This window comes from Rhincodon typus, chromosome 4, assembly GCF_021869965.1.
Source record: "Rhincodon typus isolate 14 chromosome 4, sRhiTyp1.1, whole genome shotgun sequence".
Classification (NCBI taxonomy): domain Eukaryota; kingdom Metazoa; phylum Chordata; class Chondrichthyes; order Orectolobiformes; family Rhincodontidae; genus Rhincodon; species Rhincodon typus.
In genome coordinates this window covers 2855554-2875200 of record NC_063335.1, presented here as the reverse complement: position 1 = coordinate 2875200, position 19647 = coordinate 2855554, and the positions used below count along the sequence as shown (strand labels likewise).

At 38.9% G+C, this 19647-nt stretch overlaps 1 protein-coding gene across 3 annotated transcripts in view; it reads left to right on the top strand.

Moving 5' to 3' along the window:
* LOC109934924 (probable G-protein coupled receptor 141) overlaps positions 1-19305 on the top strand; it is a 66101-nt gene extending 46796 nt beyond the window's left edge. The window contains exons 1-4 of one of the 3 annotated variants that reach the window (XM_048596249.1): positions 4366-4424; positions 10763-10905; positions 12288-12319; positions 17534-19305. In XM_048596249.1, the coding sequence (XP_048452206.1) occupies positions 17586-18461 (876 nt within the window). In that variant the 5' untranslated portion in view covers positions 4366-4424; positions 10763-10905; positions 12288-12319; positions 17534-17585 and the 3' untranslated portion in view covers positions 18462-19305. Of the gene's footprint in view, positions 1-4365; positions 4425-10762; positions 10906-12287; positions 12320-17533 lie in introns of those variants that run through there. The other 2 variants (XM_048596250.1, XM_048596251.1) reach the window with 2 other exon arrangements.
* Positions 19306-19647: the final 342 nt, after the last annotated feature.

Genomic DNA, 19647 nt, shown 5'->3' with positions numbered 1-19647 from the left:
TCTCCTCTATCCACCTTCTATCCGCCTCCCCCTCTCTCCCTATTTCTTTCAGAACCCCCTTCCCCTCCCCCATTTCTGAAGAAGGGTCTAGGCCCGAAACGTCAGCCTTCCTGCTCCTCTGATGCTGCTTGGCCTGCTGTGTTCATCCAGCTCTACACCTTGGTATCTCAGATTCTCCAGCATCTGCAGTTCCTACTATCTCTCCCTTGGACTTGGCTAGATTGTGTCTTGCTAGAGGTACAGCATTAGATGTTCTTAGAATTGCAAGAATATTTGTATGCTACACCAGTGTACACTGATTCCAATACAAAGCTATTGTTTCTGTTCAACCTGTAAAGAATGCTTGGGTTATTTCTATTGTGTGTTTAAAACTATTTAAATTTGTGTTATAAGGCAGAATAGTGTTCTTTTTTTCTTGTTTACTTTTATTTGTTTATAATATTTATTTTGGACTATTAAAACAAAGATTGCAACATAGTCTGCTTATTTTTGTTAAGTAAACATTACTTCAGTAACAAAAAGGAAAAAACTATGACCTACTCAGTCAGATTCCTGTCTGAGATCTGACTTATCTGGGACTAACATCAACTAGGCATTACCCGATAACAATTTACTGTCAATAGATCATCATCGATCATTGCCGGATGGATGCCAGTGCTGTATCTGTACTGGAGCCTTTTGGCTAAGGATGGCTCTGGAGCACATGCTCAATACTACTGCTGAAATGTTTCAGAGGATATAGCTTTTGTGACCTTGGAATGCAGGTTCGTGGTTCCTTGAAGGTGGAGTTGCAGGCAGACAGGGTAGTGAAAAAGGCATTTGATGCACTTGCTGTTCTTGGTCAGAACATTGAATATAGGAATTGGGAGCTCATGTTGTGGCTGTAGAGGACATTGGTTAAGCCACTTTTCAATTCCTGTATTCAATTCTGGTCTCCCTGCTATAGGAAAGATGATGTGAAACTTGAAAGGTTCAGAGAAGGTTTATGAGGATATTGCCAGGGTTGGAGGGTTTGAGCTATAGGGAGAGGGTGAATTGGCTGGGGCTGTTTTCTCTGAAGATTTGGAGGCTGAGCGGTGACCTTATAGAAGTTTATAAAATTATGAGGAGCATGGATAGCATGAATAGTCAAGGTCTTTTCCCCACGGTAGGGCAGTCCAAAACAAGAGGCCACAAGCTTAAGGTCAGAAGGGAAAGATTTAAAAGTGACTTGAGGGCAATTTTTTTCATGCAGAGTGTGGTGCGTGTATGGAATGAACTGCCAGAGGAAGTGGTAAAGGCTGGTACAATTACAAAATTTAAAAGGCATCTGGATGGGTATAGAGGCCACATGCTGGCAAACGGGACTAGATCAATTTAGGATATCTGGTCGGCATGGGCGAGTTGGACTAAAGGGTCTGTTTCCGCGCTGTACATTTCTATGACTGTATGACTCTATGTGGTGAATATTCCATCAGAATATCATGTGTCCTATACATGGTAGACAGACAGGAGGTGAGTAACTCAGAATTATAGAATTACAGAAGTTGGCCCATCGTGCCTACCACTGGCCCACAGGGCATTTTGGCTTAGTGCCAATCTTCTGCTTTTTCCCTACAACCCTGCATATTGTTTATATTTAAATACTCATCTAATGCTGTCTTGAATGCCTCAATTGAACTTGCTTTCAGCGCTCTTCCAGGCAGTGCACTTCAGACTCCAACCACTCTCTGTTTGAGAAAGAGATTTTCCTAACCTCTGATGTGCTCTTGCCTTTATATGGCTTATTCAATTCAGTTTCAATAAATGGTCAGGTCAGATTAATACTAACCCCCAGGATACTGATCATGGGGACTTCTGCAATATTACCATTGAATGTCAAGGAGTGATAGTTCGATTCTGTATTGTTGGAGGTGGTCTTTGCCTGACACTTGTGTGGTGCAACCTTAACCTGCTACTTATTAGACCAGCCTGGACGTTGTCCAGGTCTTGCTGCATGTGGAGATTGACTGCTTCACTATCCCAGGTGCCACAAGTGGTGCTGAACACTACATAATAATCAGCAAACATCCTGACCTCAACATGATGAAGAACAGAAAGTCATCGATGAAACAGCTGACAATGGTTCGGCTTAGAGTGGACCCTGACTAACTTCTGCAGTGACGTCTTTGAGCTGAGATGATTGTCCTCCAACAAGCATAACTATCTTCCTTTATGCTAGGTAGGATCCCAAACTGTGGGGAATTTTCACTGATTCCCACTGACTCTTACTTAGGGATCCTGGATGCATGGTTTGGTCAAATGCTGACCTGATATCAGGGGTATCATTCTCACCTCATTTCTGGAATTCAGCTACTTTCTCCATGTTCTGACCAAAGATGTAATGAGTTCAGGAGGCAAATGGCCATGGCAGAACACAAAATGAGTGCCAATGAACAGGTTATTCCCTTCCAAGAGTTGTTCAATAGCACTGTTGACAGCCCCCTCTATCACTTTGCTGATGATCGAGCATCAACTAATAGATTGGTAATTAGTTTGATTGGATTTATCCTGTTTATTGCACACAGGACATTTTCCACATTGCCAGATGGATGCCAGTGCTGTATCTGTACTGGAGCCTTTTAGCAAAGGATGTGATGGCTCTGGAGCACAAGTGCTCAATACTACTGCTGAAATGTTTCAGACCGTATAGCTTTTATAGTATCGAGTGCTTCTAGCCATTTCTAGATAGAACATGGGGTGAATTGAATTGGCTTAAGGTTGGCATCTGTGCTGCTGTGGACCTCACAAGCATACTGAGATAAATCATCTGCTTGGGACTTCTGGTTGAAGATGGATATGAATAATTCAGCCTTGTTTTCTGCACAGATGTGCTAGGCTTTCCCATTATTATGGATAAGGATATTTATGGATCCCTACCTCCTGTTGCCCAGTTGTCGATGACTATTCAAGGTTGGATGCCATAGAACTACAGAACATCAAGGCATCAGGACTTCTGGGCAACTTCTATCCAACTGTGGACACTATACCTCTACTCTCTTGTGCCTGTGGGATAGCCCATAACCACAGAGAGTGATAATGGTGTCTAGGAATGGTAAAACATGATTTGATGTCAAGCTATTGCTTGACTTATCTGTGGAACAGCTCTCCCAATTTTGGTCCAAGCTTCCAGATGTTGGAAGGGAGGTGTTTTTGGAGTTGACAGGACATGTTTGCCATTGTCATTTCCAGTGTCTTTGTCGTCCATCTGGTTTTATTCCTTTGTTTGCAGTTAAGAGTCAATCACATTGCTGCAGGTCTGAAGTCACAGACCAGATAAGAATTGCAGATTTCCTTCCCTAAAAGGTCATTAATACCAGACTGGTTTTAATATTTTAATTTTAATATATACATACTCATACATACACACATACTCACTATCAGGCTAGTTTTTAATTCCTAATTTTACTTTATTGATTTAAGATATCTTCATCTGCCATGGTGAGATTCAAACTTATTTTCCCAGAACATTAGCATAGCTTTGAAGACTACTAGACCAGTGAAATTATCACCTCCTTTTCATCATCAACTTTAGAGGATCTGTTGCAGGAATCTTTGCTGAGTTTAATTTCCTATTTCTATGGCCATTTGATCTTTTCACTTCCTGATACAATCTTTACATCTCAACCATCAGTTTCTGAAAAATTGTTGTTGGATCTTTCACAGCCACTTACAAACTTTTGAGAGGAGAGTCTGATCTGGATTGCTCCAGTCAACACCTCATGGTAGAGGTCACATGTCTGACAAGCCAGGAGACACAAGCTACAGTATTGTATTTTATCTTATAAACCCTCTCACAGCTCAGTTATCCTAACTTTATTGACGTTACTCTTGTTCCACTTCCCTTCTTTCTATCTAACTTCTATTGTTTTGAACAGCCAACCAATTCTCTTTTCAGATTCTGTCTGACCTCTGTTTTCTCAGCATTTTGTGTTCAATTTCCAGTTTCCATCTTTCATTTTTTCTCTTCTGATAGCTATCGCAAATGTGTTGACCAGAAACTACAACCCAGTGGTATGACATCTTAAAGTATGCTTACAATCAAGATTCTACCATATAAGGTCATATTGAAGCAGTCTGCACTGCAAAGGTTTTGGAGAAAATATTAGAAGTGGGTACAACTTTAGTGTAGAAACCTGTGGTTAAACTAGCAGTGTCCTCTTGGGTTGAATGGTCTATTTCCAGTTTAACTTCTATGTGTAACCTGTAGTCACAGATGCAGTGTTGGTACATGCAAAAAAGAATTGTTTGATTTACAACGATTGCTTGCTCCGCCTCTTCCTGAGTGTCAGACAGTTGCTTCCATGTTTTAGCACTGACAGTTTTTTCTGCAAATTTCAAGTGACATAAAAATCAGCATCAACTAATTTTGATTTAAGACCAAGTTCTTCATGCACAGGATTTTGGTAGGATGAGTTATTTAAAATTCTATTGCTGCATTTTGAGAACTGTTTTGAGATTGAATATAGTCAAACATGTTAATCATTATAAGTGCCTCGTGATTTCAGTGCAGATAAATAAGATTTTTGTATTAGTAACTAGAGTGCCACATTTTGCTGTGTGTGTTGCTGTGGTTTTGACCAATACTATTTATAATTCATAGCTTGCACGCTATTGTGGAATTACATATGCTTTTGCTTCTGCTTTCTGAAAACAATAACGTAACTGTTTCTAATACACTGATATTCCAGTAACTATTCTTCATATGATTTAGAATATGAATGTTGTTTTGTTATTCAACTGGTCATGTCTGATTCCATCCTTCTCTACTGTCCATATATGGAAGTTTCACAGGGAAGATGACTGAACAGAGGTAAAGAATGGCCTCTTGTTCAATATTCTACAGAATTTCACAAATTGAGCTAATTAGAACTAAAGCTTGACACCCTTTTACATTAGTGAGTTGGGAACAAGAAGGTAGGGACTCTTGTGGCACAGTGGTGGGTTTGCTACCTCTGGGCTAGGAGGCCTGAGTTCAACTCCCAGCTGCTTCAGCGATGAATGATAATTTCTCTGAACAGGTTGATAAATATATTTAGGAATATAAAGGGTACCATGTAGTCCCCGGAGCCTGTTCCACCATTAAACTATATCATGATTGACCCACAACTTAATTCGCCTACTCGAGTTGCATATTCAAATACTGGTGAAAAATGAGACGTCGCCAAATCTATGTGTCTCACATTTTTGTGACAAATGCAACAATGCCAAAATTTAAACATTTACAACAATATACACTATAGAAGAGGATTCAGAATAGTTGGTAAATGGATTTTGATTTGTCAATGCATTGTCATGGAGAAAGCTACCAGGAAAGATAGGTTTCTCAAGCTCCCATGCAATTCAAAAAAGGTGCAAGGTTTGAGCGTACGCCTTTTGTTTTCAGAGAACTGGTCCCTCCATTATTGAGCTTGAATGATTATCTTAAATTGGTTGCTTACTGTAAGTGACATACATTGCTGTCCATCATTTACATTAACAATTTGTACTTTGGAATAAATAAACATAATTTCTAATTTGCCAGATTGCTTTAAATTAGGAGAGACAGTCAATGCTGAGGAGGACTGCAAAATAATTAAAGGTCTACATTTATATACAAGAACTTATAAGTTCTTGTAGTTAGTCTTGTTACATTCCTGGTTAATGGGAACACTGTCGATGATTGAGGATTCAGGAATGGTCATATCGTTAAATGTCAAAAGGAGATGGTTAGATTCCCTCTAGTGTGTCGACGTGAGAACTTGACAAAAAGCTTGTATTGAGGTATTCTGTTAAATCCCAAGTGAAACTAGATATTTTTAGAAAGTGGAGTAAATAGAATTCCTAGCTATGAGGTGAGTAGACTTCTGAGAAGTTAGATTTTGGATCCTTGATATCCTTTCTTCAATACAAAAAACAAAACTGTACACAAATACACCAAGTGTGGAATCACCAACACCCTGTACAGTTGTAACAAGGCTTCCATATTTTTATACTCCGGCCCTCTAACAATAAAGACCAAAATTCCATTTGCCTTCTTAATTACCTGCTGCACCATCATGCTAACATTTTGTTTCATGCACAAGAACATCCCATCTCTCTATGTAATACATTTTTGAAGTCTCCATTTAAATAATTGTTGGCTATTCCAGGAAAGATTTTAAAAAGTAAAATTATGACTATTGAGTCCTTACATTGGAATGATTAGGGGATTCCTTTCTTTGCTGGTCATTGATTGCCAAGATGATCACAGCAATGGTTATGCCTGACACTATGTGTTGTGAATGTTATTCACCATGTTGTCTTGAACTGGTCTCACCCACCGGTGGAGATTGGTTTTCTCACTGTACCCCATCAAATTCTTTATTTCTTGAAAGAACTTTAGTAATATTTCCCTTAATTTGCCTTAGTCAAAAGAATACAAGCCTAGGTTGAGCAAGCTGCTCTCACAATTTACCTTTCATACATTTCTTCTGCTGCACCTTCTACAGGGATATAGTGCTCTTCCTGAGGGGCAGTGTCCAGAATTTAATGCAGTACTTTGGATGTGATATTACCAGAGTCCTACACACCGTTGTATAACTTCCACTTTTGTGTACTTCAGCCCCCCTTGAAATAAACATTAAAATTCCATTAACCATATAAATACTTTTGATACCTGTCTAGTAGTTTTGTGATTTCTGTAAATGTTTTAAATCTCTCTGCTCATCCACAGTTTCTTGTTTCTTACCTTTTTTTTGATCATTCACAAATATTTAGGTCAATGATTAGGCTAGTACTTGAGGGGATGGTGTTGGTGATCTGCCTTCTTGTTCTGCTGCAATCTATGTGATGAGGTACATCCATGGTGCTGTAGGGGAGGGAGTTTGAGGATTTTGACCTAGCAACAATGAAGTAACAGCAACATAGTTCCAAGTCAGAATGTTGAGACTCTTGGAGGGGAACTTGCAGGTAGCTGTAGTCTCAGTATCTGTGGCTCTTTTCCTTCTAGATGGTAGAGGTCACAGGTTTGAAAAATACTGTTTAAGGAGTATTTAGAAAATGTACTGATCTTTCTTTCCTAGGTACAAACTGCATGACCTCATACCTATTGATACTGAATTCCAACTGCCACATTATTGTCAATTCAATCTATTAATGTTGCTTTACAACACTTTGTGCTCAACTACACTACTTTACCATCCCATTAAAAATACTGCTCTCGGCAAACTTAAAGAAAAAAAAATCCAGTCATTTATCCAAGTCATTTATAACATTCATAAGATTATTTATGATTGAAATCAGTATCTTCATCATGCAGGATTAAGTAGTCATCAATATAGAATATTATCTATCTTATCTTTTATATCTGTACATTGTAAGCAGACTGTTGGTAATGGTAATGGTGGAGAATGCTTTGTTAAGAAAATAAGACATTTATGTGAAAATCTTGACGACAGAATAACTGGATAAAAATGGGTGAAAACGAGAAGTGACAGAAGTGAAAAGCCCAGAAATGAACTGCCAATCTGTCAGAAATTAGCAAAAAGTTGCTTGTACACTCTCATATTCATGAGGAAATTAAATGAAGTTATGGAAATACACTGCTGAGGTAATTATAGGCTCTCACCAAAGGACACTCATTTCAGTAATCTGACTCAAACCTGAGTCCAATCCCTGAAGTGAGAAGAGATTCCAGCTCAACATGTCTTCTAATCCTCTCCTGCAAATGCTCTTGATTTGAATGTACACATAAATTTTGAAATCAGCAATGTTCATAACAGTTTAGTTTATCCTGTGCAAAGACTGTTCTTAAAATAACTGAACAACCCGTTTTCTTCCAGTGTACTGTAGTGAGTGAACTCTTTTTCCAAAGATTCCTTTAATTAATTTGCAGACAACATTATGTTGTAACTAAAACACATGGATTCTAAACAATTTATCTTGTAACTGTCAAACAAACTGAATATCAAAACACGTCTATTGAAATATAAACTGAAAGACACAATTAAAATGATTACAAGATTTCTTATGAAAATTACCTTCGTTATAGCCATCTTTCAAATCTGATATAGTCACAAATATGAATCTTGCCTGGAGAGGTATTTCTAATGATTTACATCAACTACCAAATATTGCTACATAAATTATTGTGCTCATATTCTTAAATAATTTCAAGTTCAAACTTTAACCTTTTTATTCTTATCATTAAGACTGTACAAAAATACTCCAATTGATTCTAGTGCCTCGTAATCTTTTTCCTATCTGAAAGGAATTATATAAGTTCCAGTTGCAGTTATGTATGGCTTGTAATAGTTTCAGGAACAATAGAGTACAAGTATTTTCCACTTGTTTCATGTTACAGATTGGGGTTCAATGAAGATAGCTTGCTGATCATTACAAAAACAAAATACAGCAAACATTGGGAGCCTAGAATAAAAACAGGAAATTCTGGAAATGCAGAGGGGGAAAGAGCAAAAACAAAGTTAGTAGCTGGGTTTTCCAGGCCCTTTGCACACAACCTTGGACATGTAGAATAATGCTAGTGGCATTGGATCAGAGTTAAGATTTCATATTTAAAATCCAAAAGAAGAATCTTTGGACTTGAAATGTTAAACTCTGTTTCTCTTTCTACAGATGCTGCCAGATCTGCTGAGTTTCTCCATTATTCTCTGTTTCCATTTCAGATTCCAGTAGTATTTTGCTTTTATTTGCTACTTCTCTTTCAGGTATGCCCACAAAGAGACCCACAGCAATGTGGTTGACTCTTAACTGTTCTCTGGGATATTCGGGATGGGCAATAAATGCTGGCCTACCAAAGACGGCCACATCCTGTGACTGCATAAGAAAAAGTTCCTCTCTTCGAGAGGATTTGTTTAATCTTTTGGCCTGTTCACCTTTAAAAAGGATTGCCCTTGAGTGATAGTAACACCTGAGAGAGCCTTAATGAGCTGCGCGTTGGACAACTGTCTCTCTGGGAAAGCAAGTTCTCTCCCTCAGAGCTGCTGGCCAGCTTGTTTGGCTGATAGATCAGTACTCCCAGAAATGCCAGAACAGAAGTGACCACTGCTGGGACTAAAAGCAAGTCCCAAGAAGAAGACAGTATACCAACCAGACTTGACACCTCGATTTTAGTTGAGGAGAGGTTAATGACCCCCAGAGGGGTGAAGGATAGAGATGGAGCAGAAAGTTACAAAGATGGGGAATATGATCCTAGGTAGGTGACCCTGACTCGTACATTAGACCCCCCCCAAAGGAGATACCACCCACTTCTTTCCCACCTTTTAGTTCATGTTATAATAGGTTGGTTACCTTACTTCCGTTTTCCTGTATTATTGCAATTGATGTTAAGAACCTTAAAAAGCCTAAGAGTAGGAAACCGAGGTGAGAAACACCTTACCCATCCCCTGTAATGTGGGGCACAGCTTACAGGTGGCAGAGTGCGAGGCTATGTTAAGTGACCCCAACCAGCAAAAAGGGAGCTGTAATATCTGCCCAATTGTTTCTGAGTAGAGAACGCATCAGTGAAGCATGTAGTTAAGTTAGAAGTGTGAAGTGATTCATTTTGGAAGGTTGAACTTGAATACAGAATACAAGGTGAATGGCAGGATTCTTGGCTGTGTGGAAGAACAGAAGGATCTTGGGGTCCATGTCCATAGATCCCTCAAAGTTGCTACCCAAGTTGATAGGGTTGTAAAGAAGGTATATGGTGTGTTGGCTTTCATTGGCAGGGGAATTGAGTTTAAGAGCCACACAGTTATGCCGCAGCTCTATAAAACTCTGGTAAGACCACGCTTGGAATATTGTGTTCAGTTCTGGTCACCTCATTATAGGAAAGATGTGGAAGCTTTAGAGAAGGTGCAGAGGAGATTTACCAGGATGCTGCCTGGACTGGAGGGCAGGTCTTGTGAGGAAAGGTTGAGGGATATAGGGCTTTTCTCATTGAAACAAAGAAGGATGGGAGGTGACTTGATAGAGGTGTACTAGATGATGAGAGGCATAGATAGAGTGGATAGTCAGAGACTTTTCCCCAGGATGGAAATGACTATTATGAGGGGACATAATTTTAAGGTGATTGGAGGAAGGTATAGGGGGAAATGTCAGAGGTAGGTTCTTCACAGAGAGTGGTGGGTGTGTGGAATGCACTGCCGGCAGTGGTAGTGGAGTCAGATACTTTACAGACTTTTAAGCAACTCTTGGATAGGCACATGGAGTATAGTAAAATGTAGGGTATGCAGGGTAGTTTGATCTTTGTAGGAAAATAGGTCGGCAGAACATCACGGGCTGAAGAGCCTGTACTGTGCTGTACTGTTCTATGTTCTGTAAGCATCTGCCCCACATTTTTTTCAGAACTCATGATATCATCAATCCATTGTTTCACTGCTGATATACATTTCAAACGATACAGAAATGCATATATCCTCCGGAGGTTATTCTGTGTGGTTGCAGTTAGATTCCCCTTTGACACAATTCTATGTAGGTTATTCTGAGGAGAGAGGATTCATCCACTTCATGGTTGCCTGTTAGGGTAAAGCTGGTTTGCAAGAGAGGCAAAACTGCCAGTTAATTGCAAGATAATACTCTCGGATTGCATAACAAAGACAATTTTTAGGAAGAAGTCATGTGCCTCCTGATTGATAGAAAGAGTGGTGTGTAGATGATAAGAGGCTGTATCCCATAGGAAATTTAAAAAGCAGCTGCACACTTTTGTAATATAAAATGGAACTGCTTTAATGGAAACAGTGTAAGCAGAACAACTAAATATTTATTTGTCTGATTGTTACAGCAGAAATCTTACCAGTAAGAAGAGTGTCCATGATTGCATATACAGTTGTTTGACTGTGGAAAGTAACATCACATTTAACCGAAACATAAGCAGACAAGTAACACCTGCTTGATTTTTGACTCATCCGGAATTTAGATATTGAGGTATGATCAGCTCAGTAATACTTTGAAATCTTTCCTACACCTATTCTATGTGTGTTGCATAGAGTTTGAGAAGAGAAGCTACAGCACCTACTGCATTAAACTGTCAAAGCGTTTTCTCTTTGTATTTAGTTTGATTTATATGTATTTCATGTTTTCAGATAAGAAATTTATGTTGCATTGATAGTTAAGAAAGTTATGATTTTTTAAAAGAACTTCATTCAGTGTTCTCATCTGTAAACTATTGATAACTGTTACGATTTATAAAGTTTTTTTTACAAGAACATTCTCAATAATTTAAATGGATCAATTAAACAACATTATTTTACTGAATATTAGTAGTAATGATCAAGTAAACTTCTTTGGTTAATTTCATTGAGATTGCGGGGTGGCAGAAGAGTGAAGTTGTCTACTTTGGTTGAAAAAAAATACAAAATGAGAGTATTTCTTAAATGGTAACAGGTGTGAAGTACTGATACTAAAGGGACCTCGGTGTTCTTGTTCATAAGTCACTAAAAGGTAGTACGTAGGTGCCACAAACAACTAAGGACGGCAAATGATATGCTGGCCTTCATTGCAAAGGGATTTGAGCATAGGAATGATGATATGTTGCTGCGATTGTATAGAGCCTAAGTTGTGTACAATTTTAGTCTCCTTATCTCAGAGAAAGGGCAACAGATGGATCACCAGACTGAGAGGTTGGGATTATCTTCTCAGAGACACTGAGAAAATTGGACCTATTTTATCTAGAGTCTTCAAGAATGTCTTCAATGATGTGATCTCATTGAAACTTACAAAATTCTTATAGAGCACGGCAAGGTGGGTGTAGATAGGATGTTAGTTTGGCCTGTCCAGAACCAATCTAGCAAAGATAATTTTCACCATGTAGTTCAAGCTGTCCTATTCAAGAGATAGAGTTTGTTACAAGGAGGGTGTTAGTGACTTTCTACGTTTCCCATTCCTTGATCCATTTGATGTCTGTTAGTCAATCTTGCTGTTTTGCCTTATGGCATCAAGACAGAAGATGGACAGTAAGTGGGTTTAACATGTAATTTTGGGCTGCAGTGAAGTGCAAAATGCATGATTCCAAACAGCTTGTGGGTTTTCATCAATTGGTGGATATGCAGGAGAGTGATGTTTATGAGGACAGGAAGCCAAGGGAGGTGTATTGAACACAGGGTTCCAGTCATGATGTACAGCGGTGGAATCATCGAGTGTCACCAATATGAGTAAGCGACAAACTGTGTCACACAGGTGCATGGTTCTCTGCTGCGGAGTATGGCAGCATAAGTGCTGTAGTTTTGTGGTTGTAGCATGTCTTGTAGATCCAACAGCTTAATTGTGAAGTTATTCCAGTTTCCACCTTTGCCGCTTTTTTTTTTCAGACGTCCTTGGAAGGATAAAGACTTATACAGAGGTAACTCCTACATATGTTGGATTTGGACCAATCACGATCTAATTGAATGGCAGAGGAGAGTCAGCATGCTAAAACACCTCCTCCTCTTATGTTCCTAGAACACAACAAATATACAAACATGTGAAATAAGAGAAATAGACCACTTGAGCTTCTCCATCATTCAATAAGGTCATGGTTCATTTAATTCGTCCACATTCCAGTGTACCCCTAATAACATTTCACATTGCTGCACATCAAGCATAGTCTACCTTAAAAACTATTCAAGGACTCTGCTTCCACCAGCAGAGGAAAAGAATTCCAAAGGCTTATGCACTTCTTTGAGAAAGAATATCTCTTTATTTCTGTCTAAAATGAGCAACCCGTTATTTTCGTAATCCCCAAGGATGGATTCTCCCACATGCATACAAGACTGCTGAGAATTTTATCTTTCAATCAAATCAGTTTTTACACTTCTAAACTCCAAGGCTTACAACCTTAGCCTGTCCAAATATGACTCTAACCAGTGCAGAAATTTGCCCGATTTCCATTTTCTCAAGTTTTGTTACGGCTTCTTCATGCCATACATGGTCAAATGTGGACTTTTCACTTCACCTCTGGAATTCAGCTCTCTTGTCCACGTCTAAACCAAGAATGTAATGAGATCAGGAGCTGAGTGTCCACGATGGGGGAACCCAAACTTAGTGCTAGTGAGCAGGCTATGGTTAAGCAGGTGCTGCTTGATATTACTGTTGATGACACCATCCATAACTGTACTTATAATTGATGGTAACTGGGTGGTAATTGACTGGGTAAGATTTGTTAAGCTTTTTATTTACAGGACATGTTCAGGCACTTTTCCACATTTTTCAGATAGATCCCATTATCATAGCTATACTGGAAAAGCTTGGCAAAAGGTATGGTAAATTCTGCAGCATGTCTTCAGTGCTATTGCCAAAATGTTGTCAAGAGTCCGTACCCTTTGCAATATCCAGTGCTTTTAGCCATTTCTTGAAAACATGCGGAGTGAATTGAATTGACTGAAGACTGGTACCAGTGATGCTGGGGACGTCTGCAGGAGGTTGAGATGGTTTATGCACTCAGCACTTCTGGCTGAAGATTGTAACAAATGCCTTATCTTTTGCATTGGTGTCCTTGTAACAATGCCGTCATTTTAAAATTTTTCTGAAGCAGGGTCTCGACCCAAAACGTCAGCTTTCCTGCTCCTCTGATGCTGCTTGGCCTGCTGTGTTCATCCAGCTCTACACCTTGTTATCTCAGATTCTCCAGCATCGGCAGTTCCTACCATCTCTGTCATTTTAAAACGTTATTTTGTCCTGGTTTTTTTTTGAAGCGAGGTTGTAAGGCAACCTACCAGAACCACTAGAGGAAACAACTTCTGAGGTCTTTACATTTTTTTTTGAAAAGGTGGAACAATGGATGCAGCTTGAATGGGAATGGCCAGCTCTTACAGACCAGGCTTTCTAAGTTATTTTTTTCCCTGTACCATTAGAAGCTGTTCAAGATCTCAGAAGAGTTGGAAGCTTCAGTGAATAATTCCTAGCTGCTACTTTCTCTGCAATTTTTCTTTATGTTGCTTTCTTCTGAATTGGAGGAGCATGTAAGAATCTGTGTCTGAATTTACTTTTTTGCCAAGGGGTGTGCTTATGGGATGTTATTATGTTGAACAGTTACGTAGTAATAGGTACTGTATCTATTATTTAGTTAAGTTATTCTAACTTCCTCTATGTTTTGTTTGTATTTTAACTATAGTGTTTAAATAACAAGATCTGGATAATATCCAGACTTGGGCTGACAAGTGGCAAGAAATGCTAGTACCACAACAATGCCAGGCACTGACCATCTCCAATAAGAGACAATCTAACCACCGTCCTTTGATATCCAATAGCATTACCATTGCTGAATTCCTCACTATCAACATCCCGGGGGTTACTATTGACCAGGAGCTCCACCGGACTCACCATATTAATACAATGGTTACAAGAGTAGGTAAAAGGCAAGGAATACAGCAGCAAATACTGAGTTACTTACCTCCCGTCTCCCAAAAGCCTGTCCACATCTATAAGCACAAATCAGGAGTGTGATAGAATAGTTTACCTGGATGGGTGCAGCTCCAACAACACTCGAGCTCGAAACCATCCAGGACAAAGCAGCCCACTTGATTGGCACCACGTCCACTCTCTCCACCACCTCAGTAGCAGCAGTGTGTGCTATCTATAAGATCCTTAGACAGCACCTTCCAAACCCACAGCCACTTCCATTTAGAAGGACAAGGGTAGCAGATACATGGGAACACCACCCTTTGCAAATTCCCTTCCAAGCCACTTACCATACAGAATTGTAAATATATCACCGGTCCTTCACTGTTGCTCGGTTAAAATCTTGGAACTTTCTCCCTAATGACATTGTGGGTCAACCCACAGCACATGGACTGCAATGGTTCAAGAAGGCAGTTCACCACCACCTTCTCAAGGGTAACTAGGGACGGGTAATAAATGCTGGCCCAATCAGTGAAACTCACATCCCATGAATGAATACTAAAAAGTGTTTTCAAGTCAGCATGGTGAGTGGCTTGCAGGAGAACTTGCAACTGGTGGTGTTCCTCTGTATCTGCTGCTTTTGTCCTTCAAGGTGTTTGTGGTTGTGGGTTTGAAAGGTGCTATCTAAAGAACTTTGGTGAATTTCTGCATTGGTGGAGGAGAGAGTGGATGTTTATGATGCCAACCAAGTGGGCTGCTTTGCCCTGATGATGTTAAGTTTCTTGACTGCTGCTGGAGCTGCATTCATTCAGCAAGTGAGGAATATTCCATCACTCTCTGACTATGTCATAGATGGTCAACAGGCCTGGGGAGTCAGGAGGCGAGCTACTTGCTGCAGGATTCCTAGCTTCAAATCTAATCATACTCATATGACTAGTTCAGTTCAGTTCCTGGTCGATGGTATCACCCAGGATGTTTGTAGTTCATTGAACCAGGGTTAATTTCCTTGCTTGATGGTTATGGTAGAATGGGGATTATGCCAGATTGTGAAGTTCCACATTATGTTTGAGTGCAATTCTGCTGCTGCTGACAGTCCACATTGCCTCATGGCTACCCGGTCTAGAGTTTCTAGATTTGTTCAAGGTCTGCTCGATATAGCATAGTGCTAGTGCCCCACAATATGATGGAGGACAATCACAATCCGAAAATGGGAACTTGTCTTGGTCTACCTGTGTGCAGTCACTTCTGTTGTCTGTCCTGCCGGTAGGACAGGGCATACGAGGATGTTGATGGTGCTAAGGTATTTTGTATAAAGTATGATTCCATGATTATATGTATGACTATTTCAGGGTGATGCATGACCAGTCTGGTTGACAGATTTCCCAATTTTGGTACTAATCATCATACATTGGTATGGAGGACTTTGCAGGATCAAAAGGACTGAGTTTGCTGATGTCATTACCAGTGCTAAGATTCAAACCCTAGTCCTTCTTTTGTCTATATTTTGACAAAAAAGTTGTAATGAGGTCTGGAGTTAAGTGGCCCTGACAAAACCCAATCTGAGCAGTGAGCAGTTTATTGCTGAGTAAGTCCTACTTGTTAGGTAGGTTGATGATACCTTCCTTCACTTTGCTGATGATTATGACCAGATTGATAGGTGGTTATTGGCCAGATTGGATTTGTCCTACTTTTTTTGTGGACTGGACAAATTTTAGCAATTTTCCACATTGTCAGTTAGATACCAGTGTGGTAGCTATGCAGGAATAATGTGATTAGTGGCATAGCTAGTTATGGAACACAAATTTTCAGTATTCTAGCTAGTTTGTTGTCAAGGTTCAAAGCATTTGCTACATCAACTGCTCCTTGATTTCACATGGAGTGAATTAAGTAAACTGAAGACTGGCTGCTAGGATACAAGGGATCTTAGCAGAAGGTTGAGATGTGTAATTAACTGAGTGCTCCTGACTGAAGATAAATGCAAATACTCTAAACCAGGAAATTAGTACATAATCTATGTTGATGCTCCAGGTCAGTACCCTAGGAATATTGGATTGTCATTCAATGGGACTTGAAAAGCAAGGCTAACCCATTCAATTGCATTGCAGAAGAGCAGGGAATACTTCCAGTTTCAATTTAACCACCTGGATATTACAAATAAATAGAGAAAATGCCAGAAAGTTAATATTTCAGATAGAGTCATAGAGTTATGCAGCATGGAAGCAGACCCTTCAGTCCAACTTGTCCACGCCAACCAGATATCCTAAACTGATCAAATCCCATTTGGCCCAGATCCCTCAAAACCCTTCCTGTTCATGTAGCCATCCAGATGCCTTTTAAATGTAGTAATTGTACCTGCCTCCACCATCTCCTATGGCAGCTCATTCCATAAATGCACCGCTCTCTATGTGAACAAGTTGCCCCTCAAGTTCATTTTAAATCTTTCCCCTCTCACCTTAAAACTATGCCCTCAAGTTCTGGAATCCCCTACCCTGGATGAAGACCTTGGTTATTCACCCTATCCATTCAGCCTCAGACACATCCAACTCCATCTTGAAACTATTCAATGCTTTGTCCTCAACTACTTTCTGTGACAGAGAACTCCATCAGCCCACCACATTAGAGTTGAATAAATTTCTCATGAAGAAAATGTGCATGACACAGTTTATCCAGCACTTTCTGCCTTTATTTCAGAATTTCCAGCATCCACAACATTTTGCGTTTAAGTGTGAGCAATAATTTGATTAATTTGACTGCTTCCACTGTTCAGACAGCAACTGTTGTTACTGATTCTGCTTTTGCCAGTCACACCTTTTCTAGACCTATCTTTTGTTTCTCCACTTCACTCATTTACAATTCTGTTTTACCCGGCATCATCATAGGTAACATTTTTTCTCATTTCTGTAACTGATTAACTTGAGAGTCTTTATTGCAGTTATTTTTAATTTGACTATTCATTGCCAATATTTGTAAGATCTTGTATAAAATGACTACTAGAAATATCAATATAAGAGTGGCTGCATTTCCTGCATTTCAATAAAATCTTAATCCATGTAGAATGCTTTGAGATGTTCCAAAAGGTGTGTCTCAGTATTATGGTTAGCTTGAGGTACAAGTCAAATTAAAAGGTCTGTATACCATAAATTTGGGTTATGAACAAAAGCTTTCCTCTGTGTATGCAAGTAAATTTCAGTGAATGTATTACTATGTTGATAAGCTTAAGAATTTTGTTTTAATGAAGGTTGGACAACAAACTAAACTCATCAGATACAGAAATTACAGAACAACCTGCAATGTCTACTGAAGACACCTCCAACTCTTCAGACAATCAAATCAATCATAATTCACAAGAACAGCACCAATCTGCTTTAATAGCATTGTACTCTATTGTGTTTGTGGGAGGAGTTATTGGAGCTAGTGTTATGTTATTTCGAATTCTGAAGAATGACAAGAATTCAAAATCATTTATCATCATCAATCTCTTAGCAGCACATGTGATTTTTCTAATAACTGTGCCATTTCGTATTTCTTACTATGCAATTAAAGAATGGAAGTTTGGGTTAGTTTTCTGTAAGTTAGTCAGTGCTGTTATACACATTCACATGTACTTAACCTTTGCATTTTATGTGATCATCATCATCACAAGATTTCTTAATGTCTTTCAAAAGAGTGAGAGACCAAAGGCTTACAAACCATGTAATGTTTTAGTGTTCAGTGCAGTTGTATGGTTTGTGGTGGCTGTGGTTATTCTTCCAATATTTCTAATGAGATATGGCAATAATCTGGAATATGATAAAAATCAGTGTTTTCACTTTGAAACTGAAATGTCATCACCAACTGTCAGGCTAACCAATTACATTTTAATCAGCACAACAATATGTACAGTTATCATTTTGCTCATCTGGCAGATAGGTATAATGTTAAATCTGGTTTTCAAGCATGGCTCACAAACATGTGCACATCAAGTCTTTCGTGCCCAACTAAAGACATTAACATTTATATTGATAATGTTTGTGTTTTTTGTTCCATATCTTGGATTCAGAGCATATTACATCAAAGAATCAAAGAATTGTTCATCAGTTATGTATTCACTTAATGAAGCAGGTTTATCTATTACCGGAATGAGTTGTTTTGATTTGTTAATTTTTTGGATATGGTATTCCATTTAAAACTTTACCAAGCAGCGAGGTACTAGCCCATGAAGATTGTAAACTGTATGTAGTTATTTGATCAATTTTTTTTAGGGCAAGTTGAACATCCCACACTTTGAAATACCAAATCAAATGGGACATAGTTGGATTAGAACAGTAAATTGCTACTTGAGGTATAAATTTGGTATCAGGGACAGTTGAGAATTAAATAATCATAAAAGCATGTCCATTATTCTAAATCCCTGGAGCATCATTTTTGTGAAAGGTTAAACAAGTTTTGATTCACCCACTTAACTGTTATTGATATGATTTTTAATATTGTTTCCTGTTCCATCCTCTGATGGATAAGCTGAATTTAAATTCAAGACAGAACTCATACATTATTTCTACATTGTCACTGAGTTATGCAAAGGCATCCTAGGTGAAGATGTATTAGATTTTCTCCAAAGATGCATATGCTGTAATGGATTGTGATGTAAAGCTTTCAAACATGTACAGTATTATTTTACTTTTTAATTATTCCATGTAATATATTGTTGTCAAATAAAACAAATTCCACAGCAACCTCCCCAGGCACCAACTTTTCTGACCACATCTTTCAGGCTTGCAACAATTCAGCTTAATATTTTAAATATCTATCCAATCACACACTTTACTAATCATCTGTGATATTGTCAAATTCTTTCTCAAAATCAGGTAAATTCAGCAAAAAAGAGGAAACATTTTCACCACCAGTTCTGTACCGCACAACCGATATAATTTCCCTCCCTGGACACTTTTTAAAATTCATTCACAGGATGACAGTATCGCTGCCTAGGTCAGAATTTATTGTCCATCCCTAATTGCCCATGGAGCAGCTAAGAGTCAACCATATTGCTATGGGTCTGGAGTCACATGTAGATAAAGATAGCACTTTCTTTCCCTAAAGGACATTAGTCAACCAGATAGGTTTTTTCTGACAATTGACAATGGTTTCAAGGTCATCATTAGACTCCTAATTCCAGATTTTTGTTGAATACAAATTCCACCATCTGCCATGGCAGGATTCAAACGTGAGCACCCAGAATATTACCTGTGTCTCTGAATTAACAGTTGAGCAATGAAACCACTCAGCCATCATCTCCCCTTTCAGTTGAGTTTCTGACCATAAATCCTCTCCATCATAAATATCATTAACCTCTACCTCATATCATTGTCTGCTTGC